This window comes from Salminus brasiliensis, chromosome 21, assembly GCF_030463535.1.
Source record: "Salminus brasiliensis chromosome 21, fSalBra1.hap2, whole genome shotgun sequence".
In the NCBI taxonomy this organism is placed as follows: domain Eukaryota; kingdom Metazoa; phylum Chordata; class Actinopteri; order Characiformes; family Bryconidae; genus Salminus; species Salminus brasiliensis.
In genome coordinates, this window is record NC_132898.1 from 30,286,625 (window position 1) to 30,308,349 (window position 21,725).

At 41.4% G+C, this 21,725-nt stretch overlaps 1 protein-coding gene across 6 annotated transcripts in view; it reads left to right on the top strand.

Moving 5' to 3' along the window:
• The window catches only part of acap3b (ArfGAP with coiled-coil, ankyrin repeat and PH domains 3b), a 93,099-nt gene that overhangs the window by 29,425 nt on the left and 41,949 nt on the right, over positions 1-21,725 (top strand). For all 6 annotated transcript variants that reach the window (XM_072666474.1, XM_072666471.1, XM_072666469.1 and 3 more), the window contains exons 2-4: positions 10,819-10,876; positions 15,386-15,502; positions 16,938-16,991. In XM_072666474.1, coding sequence (XP_072522575.1) covers positions 10,819-10,876; positions 15,386-15,502; positions 16,938-16,991 — 229 coding nt within the window. The remainder of the gene's footprint in view (positions 1-10,818; positions 10,877-15,385; positions 15,503-16,937; positions 16,992-21,725) is intronic.

Below are 21,725 nucleotides of genomic sequence, written 5' to 3' on the forward strand. Positions count from 1 at the left end.
CAGGAGAATATGGTGGTGTTGATCCTGGAGAACAGCTCATCATCTCCAGACTCTGCTAGTTATGGGATTACAGGCTGCCACAGGAATCAGGCCTCGTGACTGCTGTTTTTTCAGTGCCATTTTCTGCAGAAGGAGAGCGCAAACTCGGCACGCAATGAAGTGAAAGGTTAAAAGCTAGCGCTAGGCCAGTGTTTTCTTTAGTCCACTATAGTCTATATTGTTTGCTTATAAACTAATGGGACTACCTTTAGCTCCAAACAGGTGCTAAACACACTTCAGGAGTCATATATCTACTATTTATACTTTAACAACTTAAAAATGCTTAATAAATATATCCAGTATTTAAATTGGGCAGCAATTCAATACTCTAACTGTGCTGTCAGTACTTTATTCAAAATAGTTAGAAGGGCTTTGACAGAAGAGATAAAAAATTGATAAGAGTCTACAAAAGTCTACAGAAATTAAAGACTGTGTTGAGTCCAATAAACATTTGGCGGCAGTTTCCCAGACCCAGATCCTAGACTAAACCAATTTCCAATGGGGATTGACTTCTTACACTGGAATTAGGCCAATGCTAGGCCAAATCCAACCCTAGTGTCTACACCAATTACAGAGTTCTCATAGAACCTCACATCCAAGCCACAAACCTTTATTTGTGAAGATTGTACCTGAAACCAAGCCATCAGTTTAGTTGATTACCACAATCTTTTGCTACACCAGTGCACGAATCTACGCTAAAGTGGCCTAGTGACTGATATATAACTTTCCAGTGACGCTCATATGTGCCTCTTCCTCTCTAAACTGATGTAGTCATTGGGCGTTATGGCTCTCAGAGGGAACTTTACATATTCCCACCACACAGGAGATGCCAAACGCTTCACAATGAACTTGTCCCATGTGAGGAGGTGATGCAACTTGTTTTCTCTCTGAAAAGATTCACAATTTAGAAAATAGCTCTTCCCTGGAAAAGTCCTTGGCTGATTTTCTTTTCAGATTATTATTTTAAAAGGAGAGAAAAAACATATTTCTGGTCATCCGCCATTTGGCAGGGTTCGGACACTGTTCACGCCACCTGGCCAGGAAGAAACAATGGTGATTATGTTTTATGGACAGAATTCTGTGGTCGGCCTTGGTTCCTCCAAGTCTGGGAAGATAGGGTGCATCAGCAGGAAAACTCTAATACTGATATTTGACAGTTTATTATTAAATAACACATAATAATAAAAGTAGATTTTACTCATGTACCTCTGAAAGAAGATATATGGCAGATCACAATCAAACTATTCTTATCTGGCTTATTTTATGATTATGAAATATCTGAAAAGCCTATAATAGTATATTATTCCATACAATTCTACTGATAATATCACCACTTTTCATATGACTTACCAATGGCTCAATTTTGAGCGTAAATACAATTTTAAGACCTATAGAAAAGGTTTATTGTCTAGGTCTGTAGCAGTTTATACAACTCATAATAATGTCTTTAATATTTTTTTTACCACAGAAGCTGTGTTTCTTAGTGTACAGATCCCAGGATGTAACCACAAGCCAATACATAAACCGCAAGCTAACCCACGATTCACCATCTAGCAAGCAAGTCATGATATGATAACACAGAACAGTACGTTATGTTGTGATTCAGGTCAAAACAACATGATATGCTTTATTGTTAAACCCTTTTATTCTTGTTGTACTAATACACAAAATAATGAAACATAAAGAAGTTAAAGAACATAACAGAACAGCTAGTAAGTAAGACTAATTGCTACTTATGCTAAGACTGCATATAGTGCACATATGGACAAAAGTATTGGGACACCTGCTCTGCTGTTCATTGCTTCATTGATTTAGGTATTGAAATAAAGATCTTATAATGCTTTGGTTAAGTTATTGTCTCTACTATCTAGGTAAGAAGGCTTTCTACTGCAGTTTGGAGCATTGCTTTGAGGATTTGATTGCAAGAGCGTTGGTAAGGTCAGGATGTTGAATGATCTCCACCCTACCTCATTCTCAACTTTCCAACTCATCCCAAAAGTATTGGATGGAGCACCAACAATGAATCCAGAGAGCACAGTTCGTCCACTGCTCCACAGCTCAGTGCTGAGGGGGCTTGATGCCCCTTAAAGTAGCCAAATGCATTCATTAGAAGGGGTGTCCACACATGGACACATTTGGTGTATGTTGAAGCTTTTTGTGACGCAAAAACTAAATAGTTAAATAACCAAGCAGTATAGAGGTTAAGATACCAATGTTGGAACTGCACCGCCTCTCTTGCTATATTAGGCATCTTCCTGCATCCCATCTCCAATCTGACAAAGACCCTCTGTTCCCGCTGCCTTTTTTTAATAGATTAAGCGTCTCACTTTTGTCTTGGATGCTTATAAAGAGGGGTCTGTAAACAGTGGACACATGTGGATATAGATTGATATTCAGTGAACCGCTCGGCCTGGCCCTGAAGGTCCTAGTCATTGGGTCTGATGAACTCGGCCGCTGTTTCAGGCCATTGAGCTTGTTTGCTAACAGCCCAGGCTTTGTCAGCGTTCCAGCGCACACTCGGCTGAGGGAAATGTGCTGAGCCGCAGTTGGAGCCAGAACACAACGCAGCATTTTAGCCATGTGCAGGTGCCCCTATAGTTCTCCCTTCACCCCTCGTCCTGTCCCAGTGCAGCTTCCCTGTATGGGGGATGTATAGGGAGCGTGCAGCTGCCTCTTCCAGAGATGGGTGACTCCCCAGGGCCAGGGATGCATCGACTTTCCTTCACACTGAATAGTTCTCAGCTGTGGACCACTGTATTCAATCTTGGTGCCCATAATAGGGGTCTTTGGAGCAGTGTTATAGATAGGGATGTTTCTAAAATCAGTAAAACTCTGTAATGTTTAATATCTTACAGTCCAGTCTGACTGACCTACCTGACCATTCAGCTCCCAGCTCCTTTACAGCTCTGCAGTCTAATGACTTAGCGTGTGTGCATTAGCATTAGCCTTCTCCTTGGATCTGAATGTACCGTTCAGAGCTGGTTTAGAACCAAAGAAAGGAGCGAGGTTCTCTCTCTGGTAGAACAGAGCATTTCCACCATAGTCTGGTTTATAACCAGGCAGAATTCAGGAGTAAAGTTTTCCTCTTCCCCGAACTTTCCGTTCCACCTTAAATAAGGCAGCAGTTCCTCTCAGCTGTTGAGATGCACTCACTGTAGCTGCAGCACTATTTAAGGTGGAATGGCGAGTTAGCATTAGAACCAGCTTTAGCTTCTGTTTTAGCTGCTAACTGGTAACATCGCCACACTTATCAGTTCAGATAAAGCTCTGTTTGATTCCTCACTGAAATAACGTCACAGATGAACTCGGTCTAGGGTCATTTTTGAAAAAATGAGAAGTTCATCAGCAGCAGTTCAGGATCATGTCTATTAATGGGGCCTAGATGGCACGGAAGTAGATCGGAACCCTAAAGGCCGATATCTGATCCATTAAAAATTCCAGGATTGGCCCACCATGATGATTCACTGGATCCCTGGTTAAACAAGGTCCACAAAATTGATTCTTGTAGAACCTTCAAATGCGTGGGTCTGTTTTTTACATGGTGTTCAAATTTCATTTCGATGAATGGACCAATAGCAATGTTCCAAAATGTCTCGCAATCAATTTTTTTTACATTGACATGCACTGAAAGTTAAGAAGTTTGTTTCCTTCTACTGTAAAGTTTTGGAAATACAAGGTGAAATTGCATGAAATTATTCAAAATCATTGCTGATATGCTGAATAACTTGAGTTGAACTCAGATTTGGCTGCTGGCTTCTATATAAACTTCAGCCAATGTATGGATTTGCTCAGTTTCACCAACCAGCTCAACTGATTTACTTTAATGAAGGACTGATTAGATAAACTAGGGATTGGATGGTGTGGAAATGGTTACGATAACACACTCCCATATATACAGATACACACAGTGTGTTGTTTACTTGTTTATTTGTGTGTGTTTTTGTGACTTACTGCCAGATAAATATACTTGTCATTCTATATGAATGCTCTGTGAACTCGGACACTGAGGTCGGACACTGAGAAAGAGGTTATAAAGGCCGTGTGTGTGTGTGTTTGGTTAAAAGGGGGCAAGGACATCAAGCCAAGTCAACAAAATGAAGGAAGCGTGTAAACGAATGGACTGTGAGGCTCGCAGAGGAAGAACGCCGCATGAAATAAACGCAGAGCTCAGAATAAACTGTTTGCTTTAAACAGTGAAGCTGCGTGTTTTTCTGACGGACTTTCACATTTATTGCATCAGGCTCACAGGGTTAGCATTGAGATTGGATACACATGCACGCATCACACTTGCACCCAAACACACACACGCCGTCTCTAAAACAGCCTGTAAAAACACGCTGGTTGGGGCCACCAACAAGTGTGTGATAAGAGCGACAGAGAGCCCATTTACGAACCTTAAAAATAAACAAAATGCTCAACACAGCGACTGCAGAGCAAAAGCCGAGCAAAAGCAGGCGGTTAGGAGGTCACTGATTTGCCTGTCTGTGACATATAATTACCAGTGAAAGAACGTCACACATCGAAGGTTTATAGAGTGACACATACCAGCTATTAAAATGTAAGAAGCTAATGGAGCCAAGGACAGTGAGACACAGGTCATTTTATATAGTTCAAAAGGCCTAGCAGGAGAAATGAAAAGGATTGACCAATAAAGCCATGTATGACCTTTCTAAGATCTCATGAGATCCCTAATCAAATCTGGACCCTTACAAATTGCCAAAATGTGCTCACTTGGATCCTGGCCTTAGTATTGAAGCTTTATTTGAATATAGTGTGGATTGTCTATAATGTCTGCTTTCGCTTCTTCAGCTCTGAAGTTCCTTATTTCTTCTTAAAAATGAAGGTGCTACAGATGGTTTGGTGAAAAAACCATAGAATAGAGGTCTTCATATCTGGATCTAGAATCCAGTTTTCCATCCTAAACTTCGTAAAGCTCTACGTGGCCAATCAATTGCATTAACTGTTCCTTTTACTTCCAGCAAGAACAAAATCCAGGACTTGAAATTGGAAAAGGTCCAGATTTGAAGACCCGGACACTGTTGGTTCTATAAAGAATCATGTTTGTAATAGAGGCTTAAATGTGAAGAACCTTTAAATTGGTAAAAAATTCATCTTTGCATCAAGTGAAGGTTCTTTTGACCTCTATCTCTATTAACATGTTTCTTCTTTATGGAACCAAAAATGGTTCTTCTATGGTTTTGCTCAAAGAACCATTTGCTGCACCTTCATTTTTTTAAGAGTGTAGGCTTGAGCCCCATGTGACATGCACAGGCCCACGTGGGGCTAAGAATAGTTCTCGGATGGCCAGGAGGCTGTTCAGTGCAGCTGAACTGAAGATGCACATGAGACCACCACCCCCCATCATCATCATCCTCATAAGCCGCCATCCGCTCACTTGCGCACATGGCTGCATCTTAGGCCGGGGGCAGTAGCAGCTTACCCACACAGAGAGTGGTAGCGCTAGTTTCCCTGCAGGGTTGTGTGCAGGTCAGCAAACACACACACACAAACACACACACACACATTGGTTTTAATACAATGCAGGCACATGGGGTCCATTATATGATGAGACTTAAATGAACGTATATACAGTACCAGTCGAAAGTTTGGACACACCTGAAATTTTGAGGTTTTTTTTTATTATTTTAAAAATGTCTGCACTGTGGATTAATGTTAAAGTCATCCAAACTACAGAGAAATATGGAATTATTATTTATTAGTATACCAAAAAGTTTTAAACAAACCAGAATATGTTATATTTTAGATTCTGTCAGTTTTTGAGAACCAGCAGTGGCTCAGGAGTTCATTACTTGAATTTCTTGCCCTCTTCATGTGTTTGAGACCAACAGTGTTGTGATGTGAAGACGTAGAGTTGGTATACAGTGGATAGCCATATTTGAGTAATGCAAAATACAGTGTACACTGTTAAGTTTACTATATGATTCCTTATGTGTTCCTTCGTAGTCTGGATAACGTCGGTATTAATTTACAATGTAGGGGAAAAAATAAAAACATTGAATGAGAAGGTGTGTCCAAACTTTTGACTGGTACTGAATATTACTTGTATAACTGCCCTTTTGCAAAAAACTACAAACCGGTGCAGACTGCTGTGAATGCACATGTATTAGCTGCCGTAGCGTCCTTTAAACATCCCGAAAGACAAGGAATAGCAGTGTGTGCACCTTTCATGTTCTGATAATGATATCAATGTCATCGCAGCATTACAACAGTTCATAACTGTGAAATATGATCAAGTGGCAAAGTGCTTCGCCAGTAAGCCAACAGCTGGTGCGGATCAATCGTCTCCTTGTAAATGAGCTTGAAAACCACCCTCATATGGAGTACGGTAACATTAGATTTCACTGGCTGTGTTCTTACATTAACAGCATATTGTGTTTCAAATCCACTTTACAAATGATTTGCAGCAGATTTTCAGACATTCTGACTATAACTGAGCCGTCTCCTATGGGGCTCTTTCTCACAATATAAGATATTTACCTCAGATTTCCTCCTTTTAGCTGCTGCAGCTAATGTATATATGTATAATGTATACATAATAATAATGTAGCTAACATGTTCTGAAAGATTAAAGCCTATACACCAAAATTAGCATTGTAGACTCCATGTCTAATCTCAAACTGGCCTACTGTATTGTGGTGCTTATCGGTGTGCTGCCATACTTATTTTAAAAGCTTATTGTTCGTCAAATCTAGTTACCTTTAACAAATATTTGCACCAGGTTATCAGACATTTTGACTATAACTGAGCCGTCTACTACGTGGCTCTTCTGACAATATAAGATATTTACCTCAGATTTCCTCCTTTTAGCTGCTGCTAGCTAATGTAGCTAACATGTTCTGAAAGATTAAAGCCTATACACCAAAATTAGTATTTTAGACATTTTAGACATGTCTAATCTCAAACTAGCCTGTTAGATTGTGGTGCTTATTGATTTAAAATTATTTTAAAAGCATACTGTGTTTAATATCAACTTTAAAAATTATTTATAGCAGCTTTTTAGACATTCTGACTACAGCTGAGCTGTCTACTGTATGACTCTTTCTCATAATATGAGGTATTTACCTCAGATTTCCTCGTTTTAGCTGCTGCTAGTTAATGTAGCTAACATGTTCTGAAAGATTAAAGCCTATACACCAAAATTAGCATTGTAGACTCCATGTCTAATCTCAAACTGGCCTATTGTATTGTGGTGCTTATCGGTGTGCTGCCATACTTATTTTAAAAGCTTATTGTCCGTCAAATCTACCTTTAACAAAAATTTGCACCAGGTTATCAGACATTTTGACTATAACTGAGCCGTCTACTATGGGGCTCTTTCTCACAAAATAAGATATTTACCTCAGATTTCCTCCTTTTAGCTGCTGCTAGCTAATGTAGCTAACATGTTCTGAAAGATTAAAGCCTATACACCAAAATTAACATTGTAGACTCCATGTCTAATCTCAAACTGGCCTACTGTATTGTGGTGCTTATCGGTGTACTGCCATACTTATTTAACAGCGCATTGTGTTACAAATCCATTTAAAAATGATTTGCATGATGTTTTTCAGACATTCAGACTGTCTACTATATGGCTTCTTCTCACAATATATGATATTTTCCAGCGATTACCTCCTGTTAGCTGCTGCAGCTATTGCTAGCTAGCTAATCTAGCTAACATGTTCTGAAGGCTTATATACCTCTAAGTCTAAATCTCTTGCTTAGGCAAACGTATTATGCCATACTTACACTATATGGACAAAAGTATTGGGACACCTGCTCATTCGTTGTTTCTTCCAAAATAAAAAATATCCTGCTTTTGTTGGAGTAACTCTACTGAGTCTCTACTGTCCAGGAAAAGCTGTTTACATTGCTGTGAGGATTTCATTGCATTCAGCGACCAGAGCATTAGTGAGGTCAGGATGTTGGATGATCATCATCCCACCTCATCCCAAACGTATTGGATGGAGCACCATCATTCCAGCTCAGTGCCCCTCTAGCCCACCTCCAGAGAGTCCTACAGAGTCCTACACTAGGTCTAGAGAGTCCTAGAGCCTTACACTGGGGAGCCAGGGGGGTCTTTTAAATTCAGTTCAGCCATATACACAGAGCTCAGCTGTCTGCACTATGCTTAAGGTGCCTCCAACAATAGAATCAAGGGAATGTGACATCCCTGCAGCTTTGTCTCAAAGATGACAGAGAACACCAAGGCTCACTGCATTCTGAACTGCTCTGTTTCTCTCAGCTGTCACGTGTCAAAGCTAAACCAACAAAGTCCATGACCCTTTAACCCCCGTGGAGCAGATAATAGCAGCACTGGTGTTGTTTGGGGTTTCTTTCGCAGTACAACAGAGCATTGCTATTGTTTTAGACAAATGTCAGCCCCCAGACACTGCAGAATTCAGCTGGAGAATTAGCCAGAGAGCTGCTGTCAATAAAACACCACACCTCCTGGAAGTGCCTTTCTGGACAGGGTGCTGGCTTTGGGCCTCCGAGTCCCGGGGCTTGGCACAAAAGCTGCAAACTCACCCTGTCCCCTGAGAGAGGCTGTCAGAGCTGGAGCTCATCCGAGTAAAGCCACTTAAAGTGGTAGTTGGGCGTGAAATCAGATTTATCCAGTTTGTCATCGTCCCCCAATGTGGTCAGTATTTTGTAGATGTATTTGGTGTCTGAAGCATCTTTATCATCGACAAAATACTACAAACTATCTGAAATGTGCTGGCACTGGACTTAGTAGGAAGATCTAAGCATTATTGATCAGTCATGATACCTCAGATGTGTGTCTTATTAGTGGACTCAGTAGAGGAATACCTCTCCCATGGCCTTAATGCTATTCTTAAGGATTGCCATGCCGGCCGACTCCTGTGCTCCCTCATATGTATATGTGAGTGTGTTTGTGTTGGGGGTTAATGGATGAAAAGCCCCTAGAGTAACAGGAATGTATTGAGGGCAGCTGTGACTTCTCTTGATCTCTGGCCTCTGCAGATAACCTTAGGGGTTGTGCCCTCAATTCCCAGCTCTGCATTAAAGTGCATGAAGGAAGGAGGTGGAGCTGGACCATCACTCAGGGTTTAACTGTAGACTGTATACCGAGAGAATTTTAATTTTTTTAGAAGTTTACATATGACCACTTCTTTAAGTACAGGGCACCTGGGAAAAGGAGGAGCCGATTGGATCAGAGGTCCTCTAGTGTATAAGAGAAATGGCCTTTTCAATACCAAGCGTGTTCAGTGGTTTTATATGGAATGCTCACCATGCTGCGTTCACAGTTCACAGAGCTAACAACAGTAGCTTGTAGTGATGGGAATAAAAACAGGCAGTGTTTGTGAAGTGGTGCATTATTTGGCAGACAATGCACAATTACGTCAAGCTCTATATAGCTCTATTTCTTGAATTGTACACGGGTGCTACAGCAGTGATAGAAACGGTATAGGAAGAGCAAGAGGGAATAATTAGATCCAGCTCGCTCTTTATCTGTTCTACTAGTTGGTGGAACTGGGCCGTGCCATGAGTTAGTAGAGCTGGAGAATGAACTGGAGTAATGAGACAGTCAGCCAGAGTCAGAGTGCTCAGGGCTTTCACAATGACACTCATTAGCTAGATTTATTTAAATGCAGACGCAACGTCCCCTCAGGTACACACTCCACACTCCTCTACTCTACTCAACCCTCCTCTCTTCTACTGTCCTTCCTTCTTCATTTCTCTTATCTCTTATCGTTTCTTATTGTTTCCTCTCACTTCTTCTCTTCTCGTGTCTCTTTTCATCTCACTCTTTTTTCTCTTCTCCTCTCAGTTCATCTCTGTCCACCTCGTATCCTCTCTTCTCTCCTCTCATCTTCTCTTTGCTTCTCCTCTCATCTCATCTCATCTAATCTTCTCCCCTTTCATCTTCAGTTCTCTCATTTTCTCTTCTTCTCTTGTGTTCCTTTATTCTCTCCTCTTCTGTCTTCCCATCTTCTCTTCTGTCCTCTCGTTGTCTCTTCTCTCCTCTCATTTCTCTTCTCCTTTGTCCTCTGATTTTGTCTTCTCCCCTCTTTTTTCTCCTCTCATCTTCTCTTTGCTTCTCTTCTTTTCTCTCATCTCGTCTTCTCTCCTTCTGTCCTATTGTCTTCTTTTATGTCCCCTCTTCTTGTATTCTCTTCTCTTCTGTCCTCCAGTCTTCTCATCTTCTCTTCTGTCCTCCAATCTTCTTTTCTTTTCTCTCCTATCAGCTTCTCTCCTCTCCCCTCAACTTCTCTTCTCTTATCTAATCTCCTCCTAAACTTCCTCCCATCTCCTGTTTTCTTCTCAATTATTCTTGTCTTGCCCTCTCTTTGTGCTCCTCACCTCAGCTCATCCTGTCTGGTCTCATCTCTCTTCTTCTCACCTCCACTCTCTTATCACTTCACTTCTCTTTCTCCTTTTCTCCTCTCATCTCTTTTCCTCTCACCCCTTCTCCTCTTCTCAATTCTTTATATCAGTTTTTTTTCTCCTAACCTCATCTTGTCCACTTCTTGTCTTCTCTTCTGTTCTCTTCTCTAGACAAGGAACCCTATTCGTCATGCTCTAGATACCCTGGAAATAGAAAACACATGAAGCAAGTCTTGCTTTATTAGTCATCATTATTTGTTATTATGTGATATGGTGAAAACCATATGATGCGAAAAAGGGAGAATGCAAAGGGATTTATGGTGATTTGATGGGGCTTGTAGGTCCAAGCGATTCTATGTCAGACGCCGCTCTAATCATCCACTTAGTTTCTAACAAGAATCTCTGTCTTTTTTTCTTTTTTCTTTTCAGAGCGAACATCGACGAGGTGGAGACAGATGTGGTCGACATCGAGGCCAAACTAGACAAGGTACTTTCGATTACAGCAGCCAATCAGCCGCTCACGTAGCCCATGCCAGCAAACTTGAACCTTATCTTTTTGATTGCAATACACCATGAAGAGCCGATGGTAATTCCTCTCGAATTCTATTGCCTCGGGCGTCTTGAAATCTGAGCAGATTTGAAGCAAGGCTGTGTGTGTGATAATATCAGTGTTCCGGTGCAATAGAGTCATGCTAGCTAAGTCCTACCTCTGATCGTAGGGGATTAACAAGGATCAAGAGACAAGCTTGGCTAGGCCCAGCAGCAGGCTAGTGTAGGAAAAGCACAATCCCCTCACTGGCCACTTTATTAGAAACACCTACATTGTAGCTTCACCTTGATTATGTATCATTAGAGTCTGTTTTTTGCTGCACAATTTGGGCTAGTCATCCGCTGGCTCTTCATCAGTGGTCAGTTGCTAACTGCAGGGGATTGAACTGCCAACCTTCTGGCGCCAGGCCTACTTCTTCTCTACACAGCAAGTGTGCCAGTGTTAAGCCAACAATACAAATGTAGATTGAACACTGGCAGCTATAGTGCTGCTTTGACTGCAAGAGCGATATACTGTACACCATGTTTTACTTGACTCTCTACTCATGCCTGCTCGTTCCCTCTCTCTCTCTCTCTCTCTCTCCCCCATCCTATCCCCCTTTTCTGATCGACTCGACGTTCCCCTAATATGCGCCGACATCACTACAAGCATATATCCATGTGCGGCGTCACACACGTGCTGCTGTGGTATACGCTCCAGTTTGCTGCTAATGTGATTAGAACGAGTCTGCCGTTCCTTCACGTCTGTGGATGTAGTGAAGGGGACAGATGCCACGCTGAGAAGCTCACACTATCTCTCGGGCCTGCACATACTTCCGCATGAATAATTTCTATAGGGCTGTAACAAACATAATGGGATGGTGCTGTAGACATTTAACGTTGGTATAATTGGTTTTTGCTCAACATCAACAGCGCCAATGGAACAACAGCAGTGCAATTTTATCAGGATCTCAACGGCTAATTGAACTGCTCTATTTTTAGGGATAGCACAAACAAGAAAAATCCTTTCAACATATCATACAATTGTTCATAAATTCTGGACTTTTCTCTCATAGAATGAGGTAGTTTCAGATGACTTTCAGACAAACCTCACTAGAAATAGTGTTGCAGATGGACAATTCTTGTTCTACTGTACTTATAAAACAGAAAACCTGCATTTTTTTAAACACGCTTAAAAAAATAATACTAAGTGACACATGGCCTAAAGTTTGTAAACACCTGCTTATCCAATGTCTATCTTCAGAGTTAATAAAAAGGAGAATTGTGGGCCTCTAAGTGGACCAGCGGACAAAGGCACTGCCACTGAGATCCGAGGATCTCTCCAGGTTCAAACCCTAGGTTAATGCTGCCTGCCATCAGCAACCAGAGCCAGAGAGAGCACAGTTGGCCTTACTCTCTCCGGGTGGGTAGATGGCTCTCTCTGCCCCTAAATTACTTCAGTGTGATGCTGCCCAGCATAGGTGGCGTCTTCTAGCCAATGCATCAGAGCTAGATATACAGGGCTTTCCTCCAAGAGGGTTGGTTGCCCCGTGACATTGCATCGGCAGCAGTTCGAAAAGAGGTGGTGGCTGGTTGTGCATGTTTCAGAGGAGGCATGTACCAGTCCTTACCTACCCAGTGTCAGGAGCATTACATGTGACTAGGAGAGAATACTAACGAGTTGGGTTGGGTAATTGGCTGTTTAAAATTAGGGAAAGGAAAATTGGGGAAAAAAATATTTAAAAAATAATTGTTATAATAATTGTTTTGTGTTGGGCACTGAAATTGCCTGTATATCTGGTTTCCGTGTTTTTGGCTTGCTGTCGCTTATGGATCGAAGTTATTGTAATCCGTAGCTCTGATTCTGAGATATTAGGCCTTTGCATTTTAATATGCAAAAAGGAGCTCATTAATATGTTGATTTGAGTGGCTATTGCGTTTCGATTATTAAAAATACTGCATCCTGAGAAGCAGCACCAGAACTTTATGAATAGGATTTATATTAAATACCAAATTTATGGGAAATGTATGTGTTACCACTAGGGATGCACCAATCCATCCTTTTCTATTCCGATACAGATACCGATACATGAACTTTGCGTATTGTCCGATACCCGGTACCGATACCATTGTTGAATTAATAAACCGTATACCTGACCATCTTGGTGAGACCTAAGGCATCAGGATTGACATAATTATTACTTTGCAAAACAAACTATAACAAATAAACTCAGATATAAATGAACCCAATTTCTGTTTATTGGTCACTAAAATAAAAATAGAATAATTGTGCTGGACCTCGGCACAGTGTTGTCTGGGCTCAGGACTTTTATTCTAAAGTTCGAAGTCTGTGAGACTAAAGGGGAGCTGGCAGCCCCTCCTTTCTCTGTTCTTTTTATATGACAAGCTGGATTACTCGCTGATAGTTGATGACAGCTCAAGAGCATATGCTCTGATTGGATTTAGTTAGTATCGGGACTGATATCCGAGCCTAGTATCCGATCAGTGTTTTATGACACAGGCTCAATGGGTTTTCGGATCTTTAAGATCAGTATTGTCCACAGTGGTTGTCAACAGTATGCCACATACACAGCAGATTAGGTTGATTATGGGTTGATTATAGGTTAAAACAGCTGGAGGCCTCTTTTACCCATAGTGAAACATACACTGGTGCCTAAACCATGTCAGAAGGCTTCAGTCCTTTGAAATTACAGTTATAAAATGAGCTCAGTTCGGTAGTTTTATCTATATTTTATGCCATCCTTTCTGACATTGCATGAGTAGAGTGATGTATTTTGAATGGGATCCCGCGAGTGTGCGCAGCTGCATGGCGTAGGTAATGTGCCCACGTAACGGGTCGTTATCTCCATGTGTTCAGAGGGATCACTTGGTCACAGTGTTTCTATAGCTCTAACACACACGCACACCTCCTTCCCTAGCCACGCATGTCTCTAATGGATTATGAATGGTACAGCAGAACACTTAAAAGGGCAAGCATGAATTATATGTGTAGCACAGTAGGCGGAGTGTGAATGCATGTGTCTGGTTGTGTGTGAGTGGGAGATGGGGGAGTGACATTGAGAGAGTGTGTTATTAAGGCCTTATGGTGGATGATGTTCAAGCAAAAGTCTACAGCCCTGCGCGTCACTGTGCGTATGATGTGTATTGTCGTACCGCACAGCACTCCACCCGGACACCTCAAGCTGTTAGCCAGTAATATTTGGAGTTGCATGGGATTGTGGGAATTGTAGCAAATTTATGGGTATCACTATGGCAACTTCTGGTCTTTATCCATCATATTGTAAGTCATGAAATCATGGTGGATTGTATGAGGACAGCGGGTCGGTGTCGTTGGCGTGCTACAAAGGATTCATTGAGCAATGCCTTAGAAAAAAAACACAACATGTCCAAATGTTTATGGACACCCTTTTATTAAATAAATTCATTTAGCTACTTTAAGTTGCACCCATTGCTGACACAGATGTGCAAACGCACACACACAGCTTGTCTAGTCGCTGTCTCGTCTAGAAGAAGTACTGGCAATAGAATAGGACTGCCTGGAGCAGATAAGCATGAATCTATTGCCACCATGCTGCCCCCAGTATTGATCTGCGGAGCAGTGGAAGAACTGTGTTCTCTGGAATGATGGATGGTGGTGCTCCATCCAGTACTGGAGTTGGATGAGGTGATTTGGGGAGTTGGGGATGATGAGTTGGGGTGGTGATCATCAAACATCCTGACCTCACTAACGCTCTTGTTGCTGAATGCGATCGCTTTTGATTAATTCTCGATTAATTGTCAAGCCCTAATCAAATCCTCCTGGCAATGCTCCTCCAAAATCTAGTAGAAAGTCTTCTTCCCTGGACAGTAGAGACAGTAACTACAACAAAAGCAAGATCAACTCTTTGATTTCGGAAAAAACAGTGAATGAGCAGGTGTCCCAATACTTTTGTCCATATAGCGTATCCTTAATATGACTGCATATACAGAGTGCAGTGACTGACTGCAGCAGAAATACTGTAAAGCTCCATGCTGGTCTCAAAGTGACTTCAAACTGAACGTCTAATTAACTCAGTCTTAGGGCAGTATTTATTCAATTTGCCACTTTCAAGGGTGTGTGTGTGTGTGTCTGGTTGAATATGCCTACATCCGTCCCTTCCTTGCTGTGTGTGTGTGTATATATGTGTGTCCATGTCTATTATCCAGTCTGCAGGCTAGCATCTTAACAGCGCCGGCATGGTAATGTTTATGTTAAAGCTCTCACTTGCTTTTGGGTGATAATTGTAGGGTGATCTGGGAGTAAACACTTGGCAAGGCTGTAATTTCAGTGTCAAGCCTAATTTTCCTCCCTCTTTAAGGCTCTGAAATTAGACCACATGTGATTGGACAATAAAATTGGGCAGTAAATTTTATGTTTATCTCTCTCTCTCTCTGTTTCTCTCTCTTTCTCTATAATTCTCTCCATAAGTTGGTAAAGCTGTGCAGTGGGATGATCGAAGCTGGCCGGGCGTACGCCAGTGCCAATAAGCTCTTCATCAATGGCATTCGGGACCTGTCCCAGCACTGCAAGGAGGAAATGATCTCTGTGAGTGGACATGCATTACTTCAATACAGTTGAATGAATTAGTGTAAATCTGATACAGTATTGATCAGTATAACTTTATTATTTAGGTACAATGCAGTTATTTTGGGAAATAAATCAGTTAATAGGTAGTTGATTGGTATAACTAGCTTGTGGGAGTGGAATATAGACAGTTAAAATAGTGTACCAAGGTTTTTATTGGATTTTTAGCTTTTAAAATAGATTATTCTTTATTTAATTACAGATTATTGAATATTATTATAATAAATTTTAGCAGTTTGTGAAGTTGGGCTGCAATCTTAGGATCTACCCATCAGTGCCTATTACTTCACCTGTACCACTGAGCCAAAGACTATAGCAACGACTAGTAGTGGGTGGTGAACTGGTTCATAGGCTTGACCGCTCCTCTCTGAGGTACCCCACTTTTTAAAGCAGTGGACATAAACATAAGAGTAATATAAAAGGAACAACACCATCTTATGGAGTTAGTCTTTAGCCTAGCATAGACTGTAGCTGCATGAGCCGACACTGCGACCTCAAAGCCAAAGGCCAGCTCATAAGATTAACAATCCCACATTCCACCAGTGTCTTAAGGTCATGGATGGACCCAGTTAGCACTGATTGATGGTGTCCATGCATGGTCTGACTTAAATTGGGTGATGAAAGGCTGTGGTACAGTTTACTTTTCTTAACAAAATATAGGCACCACTTAATCAGTTAATCACTTAATATCAATATTGTCTATGTGCTCACTGGATAAGCGAGGAATGTTCTGAACTAGGGTTGCACAATATTAATAAATTTGACATTGCAATATGTTTTTCTGCTATATGCATTGTGATATTAAAAATACATGCTGTACATTTATGTGAGTCACTGTTACACAAAAACCTCATATTTCCAAAACTGCAACTTTACAGGAAGGAATTTTGGAGCATTTCTATTCATCCAACCACCATGAAATAAAATTAATACATTGTAAAGAATAACTGCAGAATTTATCTATATATATAGGTGATTATATATATACTGAATATATTGTCGCTGTCCAATAAAAACCATGTATCTCCAAAATGGTGACTTTACAGGAGAAGGCAAAAATGCTCTTAGCTTAGCTCTTAGCTTTTCTACATATATATTTATTATATCTGCATTACTCTACATAGATATGCTCTATTTCTAAAACTTTCTGTTGTTTACTTCCAGGTTTAAATGATAAAAAAACACAATTTTTAATGATATTTCAGTCATCACACCCCTCAGTTTTTGCCAATAATGCCTAAAACTCATAAAAAAGATGGTCTGAGTAGATCTGACATTTAAGCTGAATTCTGTAACATCTTAGGTCCTATACACTAGACCGTAATTCTCTTTGTCTTGAAAGAATGCATCCACAGGACGCTTGTGTGTAAAATAGTGTATGTGTGCTGTTTTGCAGGAGTGTCTGGAGAAATGTGGAGAGAGCCTTCAGGAACTCGTCAACTACCACATGGTGAGACACGACTCCCTGGTCTGCCACAATGTGCACACATGCATCCCTAATAAAATACACACACACGCACACACACGTCTGCCATTTAGATGCCGTAATGGTCCGTCATATGCTTGCACCTTTGGCTGCCCCCTTGGGTGCCTTATTGTGAAACAAGGGGCATGGGGTACAACTCAACCTTGAAGAAGCCTAATCTTTTTACACGGAGCGTTTCACATTACATGTGACTGATGCTTTCCACATGCCACTCTAACAGCCATCTGCACGTATAGCCAGTATATACTGTAGGAATCTGCATTAGCATGGTCCTGCATGAAGCTGTTGATGCTGGTCTGAGATCAGGCTCACAATTTGGTTTAAACTGGTCCATATGTTGGTTGTAGCTTGAGGAAGCTGATGCTGGACCAGGCTAAATGGGTAGCTTCTCTCAGTAGATCATAGTCTAGTTTGATAGCAAGATTGAGCCACTAGCAAGCTTTTACCATTCATCTAAGATAAAATCAACCAAACTCACACAGAAACTGTTGGCTTCTGGACCTTTTTGTCCAATCTGGATGTCAGAAAATAGCCATGTGTGGGATATGGCTTATACAGAGAACGCTCTTTTCCTGTTTTTGAGGGCTGGTATAATTGGAAACATAACACAAGAAGGAGACAGAGAGAGAGAGAGAAAGAGAGAGAGAGAGAATGCAATTGAGAGGAAGAGGGAAGTAACATGAGACTGTATAGCCATGTGTGACTTTGGTGGCCAGCAGCTACTTTTACATCCTTCAAGAATTCTCCACTAAATCCATGGAGAACCTGAACTGTCCACTGGGTTTTATCCTCAAGTGTTTCTCCAAAGCACCTGAATTCACTAGGTAGGCTCTCTTCCTTTTAGCTTTTCACACTTCAAAAAAAGGACTACCTGCAGGCACAGGAGCAGTGAACAAGTATATGGGGCTTTCTGGAGCAGAGGAAATTCCATGGCAGGGGTATAAAAGACCTGTGGCTTTTTAATTGTCAGCCCAAAGACTGCTGATCCTTTCCTGCTTCTAGATGCATCAGCACAAGACCAGAGCTGTGCTTTGAGTGCGTTCTCTTTTTTTTTTTACTATTGCACTGTTTTTATGGTTAATTAGAGCAAGTTTATTCCTGTGATAAACTGTTTTTGTGAGTCCTGCCTGTGGTGGAGATGGCGAATTCCTGCCATTGACCACAGAGGCATGATAATTTAGGTCACAGACTGAGAATGTGTAAAGTGTTGACAAAATTGAGATAAAATCCATGATTTTGGTAGAACTGCTTAAAGCTGGCTAAAGATTCGACCAAAATGTACACATTTACTTACTAAATAAGCCAAGACATGATTCGTTTACTGGAGCTGTGAGGCAAATGTAGCTAACATCTAATCTAAGCTTCTAGCCATTGGGTTAGCATTGTGCCTAAATCTTCACACACTTACCACAAACTACATCAAGATGTTCAGTAATCTCAAATAAACGGGCTTATGTGGTTTCTGACTCTGTATGACACACTGTTTTTATCAAAATGGACCAAGGTAAGGACAAACGTCAGGGTACAGGATAGCTGCTGCTAGCCCACTGTTTTAGCAGTGCACCAAATTCAGCCAAAGCCTGTATATAATCTTTGTTAAATAGCAGATGAAAGAGAGTCAAAAACTGCCAAAAACAATACTAAATATGTCAGAATGAGGAGAAGACAGGAACATGTGACTACAAAATCTGGAAATACACAATACCACAGCCTGGAATTGCTAGTTAGATAGGCCAAACCACACATGATTTCACAAAACGGAACTCAAAAAGGATTTGTCTGTGAATATAATACACACTTTCACATAGACACTAGTGGACATGATTGTGAACAAATCTTATAAGTCAATGTTGTGTTTTTAAAGGTGTTTATAGTCTTTTCAGTCATGCTTGTTTGAAGTGCATTCAGTGACACTGTGTCAAAGACATTTCTGAAGGCTTGGACACTGTGCTTCAATTCAGACCTGACCGGGGGCTTCATTAGCTTCCCTAGCTTCACTACCTCAGAATGCTGTCTGAATAAGCAGTGTGTGTGTTTTTTTCTCCAGCAGCATTTCTGAACATTTCTAAAATGCATGCCAGCCCAGCAGGGAGCTCTAAAAAAGCAAGTATAACGGGCAAAGCAGACCTAAATACAGCGCAAAAGACCAAACCATATGAACCATATTTGTACCAGACAAATGACTACGGATACGTGACAGCAACTATGGCTACGTTGCTGTCTCTGAATCACACACACACTCCTGATCAGATCAAAAAGCTCATTAGATATCACTAGTCCACTGTGAAAACAGGAAAACACTTGAGGCCAAAACACAAATAGAAAGCTATGTCTTAAAATATATCTGGACACGTGTGGACAATTCTATTTGGCCACATTGTTGTAGAATGATTGATTGTAATCCATGCTGTCTGCCCCCCATCTCTTTCTGCCATATTGGAGCAGAAAGGACATTGAAAGACCTCCACTTTAATTTACTCTTATTTCTCTTGTTCTCTCCTGGGTCCTGGGTCAAGGCAGTTAACCTGCCTCTCAGTGAATCAAAAGGCAGGGCTGTTTTACAATAGACCTAATCCCTCTGCCTCGTAAATTCTCAGCCCTTGTAGCTTTTGATGTGCGTTTCACGTCAGGAGGGCTGGAAACGTGTGTGGGGAGGGCTGGTCTGATGGCCATCTGTGCTGTTTGAGCACGTGCTGCATCATATTTGAAAACACATACAAAAAACAATGACATGGGGATTAAATAACACGCACACCAAAAATCCTATTTTACACTATACTGAAGGCTGGCATACTTAATAATTGTCAGTAACACACCACTTACTGTTTGTAAGGCTACATGGCAGGCTAATGACCACTAACATAATTCTTTATGATCATTTAAAGCAGCATTATGTACCATTTGTTACCTCAAAATAACAGCTTCAAAATCACTGTGAAGCTCTACTGACTTTTAACAAAAAGAATCGCGCCTATATCGTTGCTATATTGCTGTGTAACCAAAGTCATATTCATGTAAAATCCTACAATATTACCCTACCGCATCAGTCCACATGCTTCTTTTACTTCAGATGCTGCTGCTCTGTATCTCTCAGCTTGTCCAGAAATGCATGTAAAAGGCATGTCCTTCAGTGGTGGAAATTCTACTTTCCAACTGTAGAGGGAGCCTATAAATACCAAATCTCAAATAATGCTGCTTTAAATGTCTGTTGTGATATCACTTTTCAGGTTAAATGGCATCGACATTGACAAAAGTGGCCTTTATGACAGCTGATGCTCTTTGTAATAAGCCTGTATATTTCAATTATTCTAAAAGTGAGGATGGAAATGATGCTATTTAGGCTTCTTTCAAGGCTAATGTGGATACAAAATAATGAAAACTTGCCCCCAACAATTAATTAAGTAAGATTAAGGCCAATTCTGAGGACAAATGACTGCATCTATTTCTGGATTAATAACAGTACCAGTTCTGGCCACCCAGGGCAACAGACAAGTTGCTGATGAGCCTTGGCATGGCGTTTAGCATGAAAGACAGAGCAAGTGTAATCCTGAACACCCCTGCTGCAAGTGTCTCATCTGGGAAATCTAAAATTAAAGCAGTCCTTCTTTTCTTCGCCCAGTTGGCTGTAATTACTGCTGTTGTCTGGCACCTTGTCAGGGAGGAGAGAGAAAGCGACGGCAAGAGCTAAGAGAGTTGTTGGCAGAGACGATGAGAGGAAGTGGCATGGAGAGATGTTTCTCACTCTCACTTCTGACTATAGAGGTGATGCCACTTCTGAGCTGCCTGCAGATTCACCTGCGGGACACGATGACTCTGGTTTTCTCTTTCCGTTAAAGGAACTCTCCAAACTGCATCGTCAGCTGAGTTTTATAATAGGAAGTGCAGAACAACAATCGATAATTTGCTTATTTATTTGATTTCTACATACAGTATGACAAGGGTGGGCCCACTATTACCACTATTCGAAATATTGTGTAGTTGTGACGTTTGCCATCAGCAGCCAGAGTCCAAGAGAGCACAACTGGCCACGCTCTCTCCGGCTGGGTAGATGGCGCTCTCTCTCCTCATCACTCTTTAAGCGACACTGCCCGGCATAGGCGTCTGGTAGCTGGTGCGGCGGAGCCGGTGATGTCTGGCTTCTCATGTATTGGAGAGTGTTGGGGGCATTGGGTGGGCGGTACCAAATTAGGGGAATTGGGAAAAATTCTGGACTAATGGAATCCAATAAAAGCTTACACGAGACCTCTGAAGATGTCCTCCAATATCAGGTAACCCCAGGTTGTTAGCAGCGGATCCTTTAAGTCCTGTCAGTTGTGAGGTGGAGCCTCTATGGATTGACCCTTGGGCACCCATAATCCTGTTGCTGGTTCACCGGTTGTCCATCCCTGGATTACTTTTGGTAGATACACCTCATAAGACCTGTCTGATGTTTGATCTTTGTCCATTTTTATAGAAAAGAGTGCGTCTTGCAGAAGCCCCATAAGCAAGTCTATCTGAGATTACTAACAGTAATGGTTGTGTTGGCTATGAGTTTCCATTAGCTTATTAGCTGCACTGGTGGTGTAGCTCCAGTGCAAGACTAAATAAGCAAATGAAACTCCCAAACCTAGAGATCACCACTTTCATGTCCCAAGCCAGCACGATCACTGAAGCGCCTCAACATTCTTGCGTAAGCCCACGCTGGGCGGTTCTCAGTTC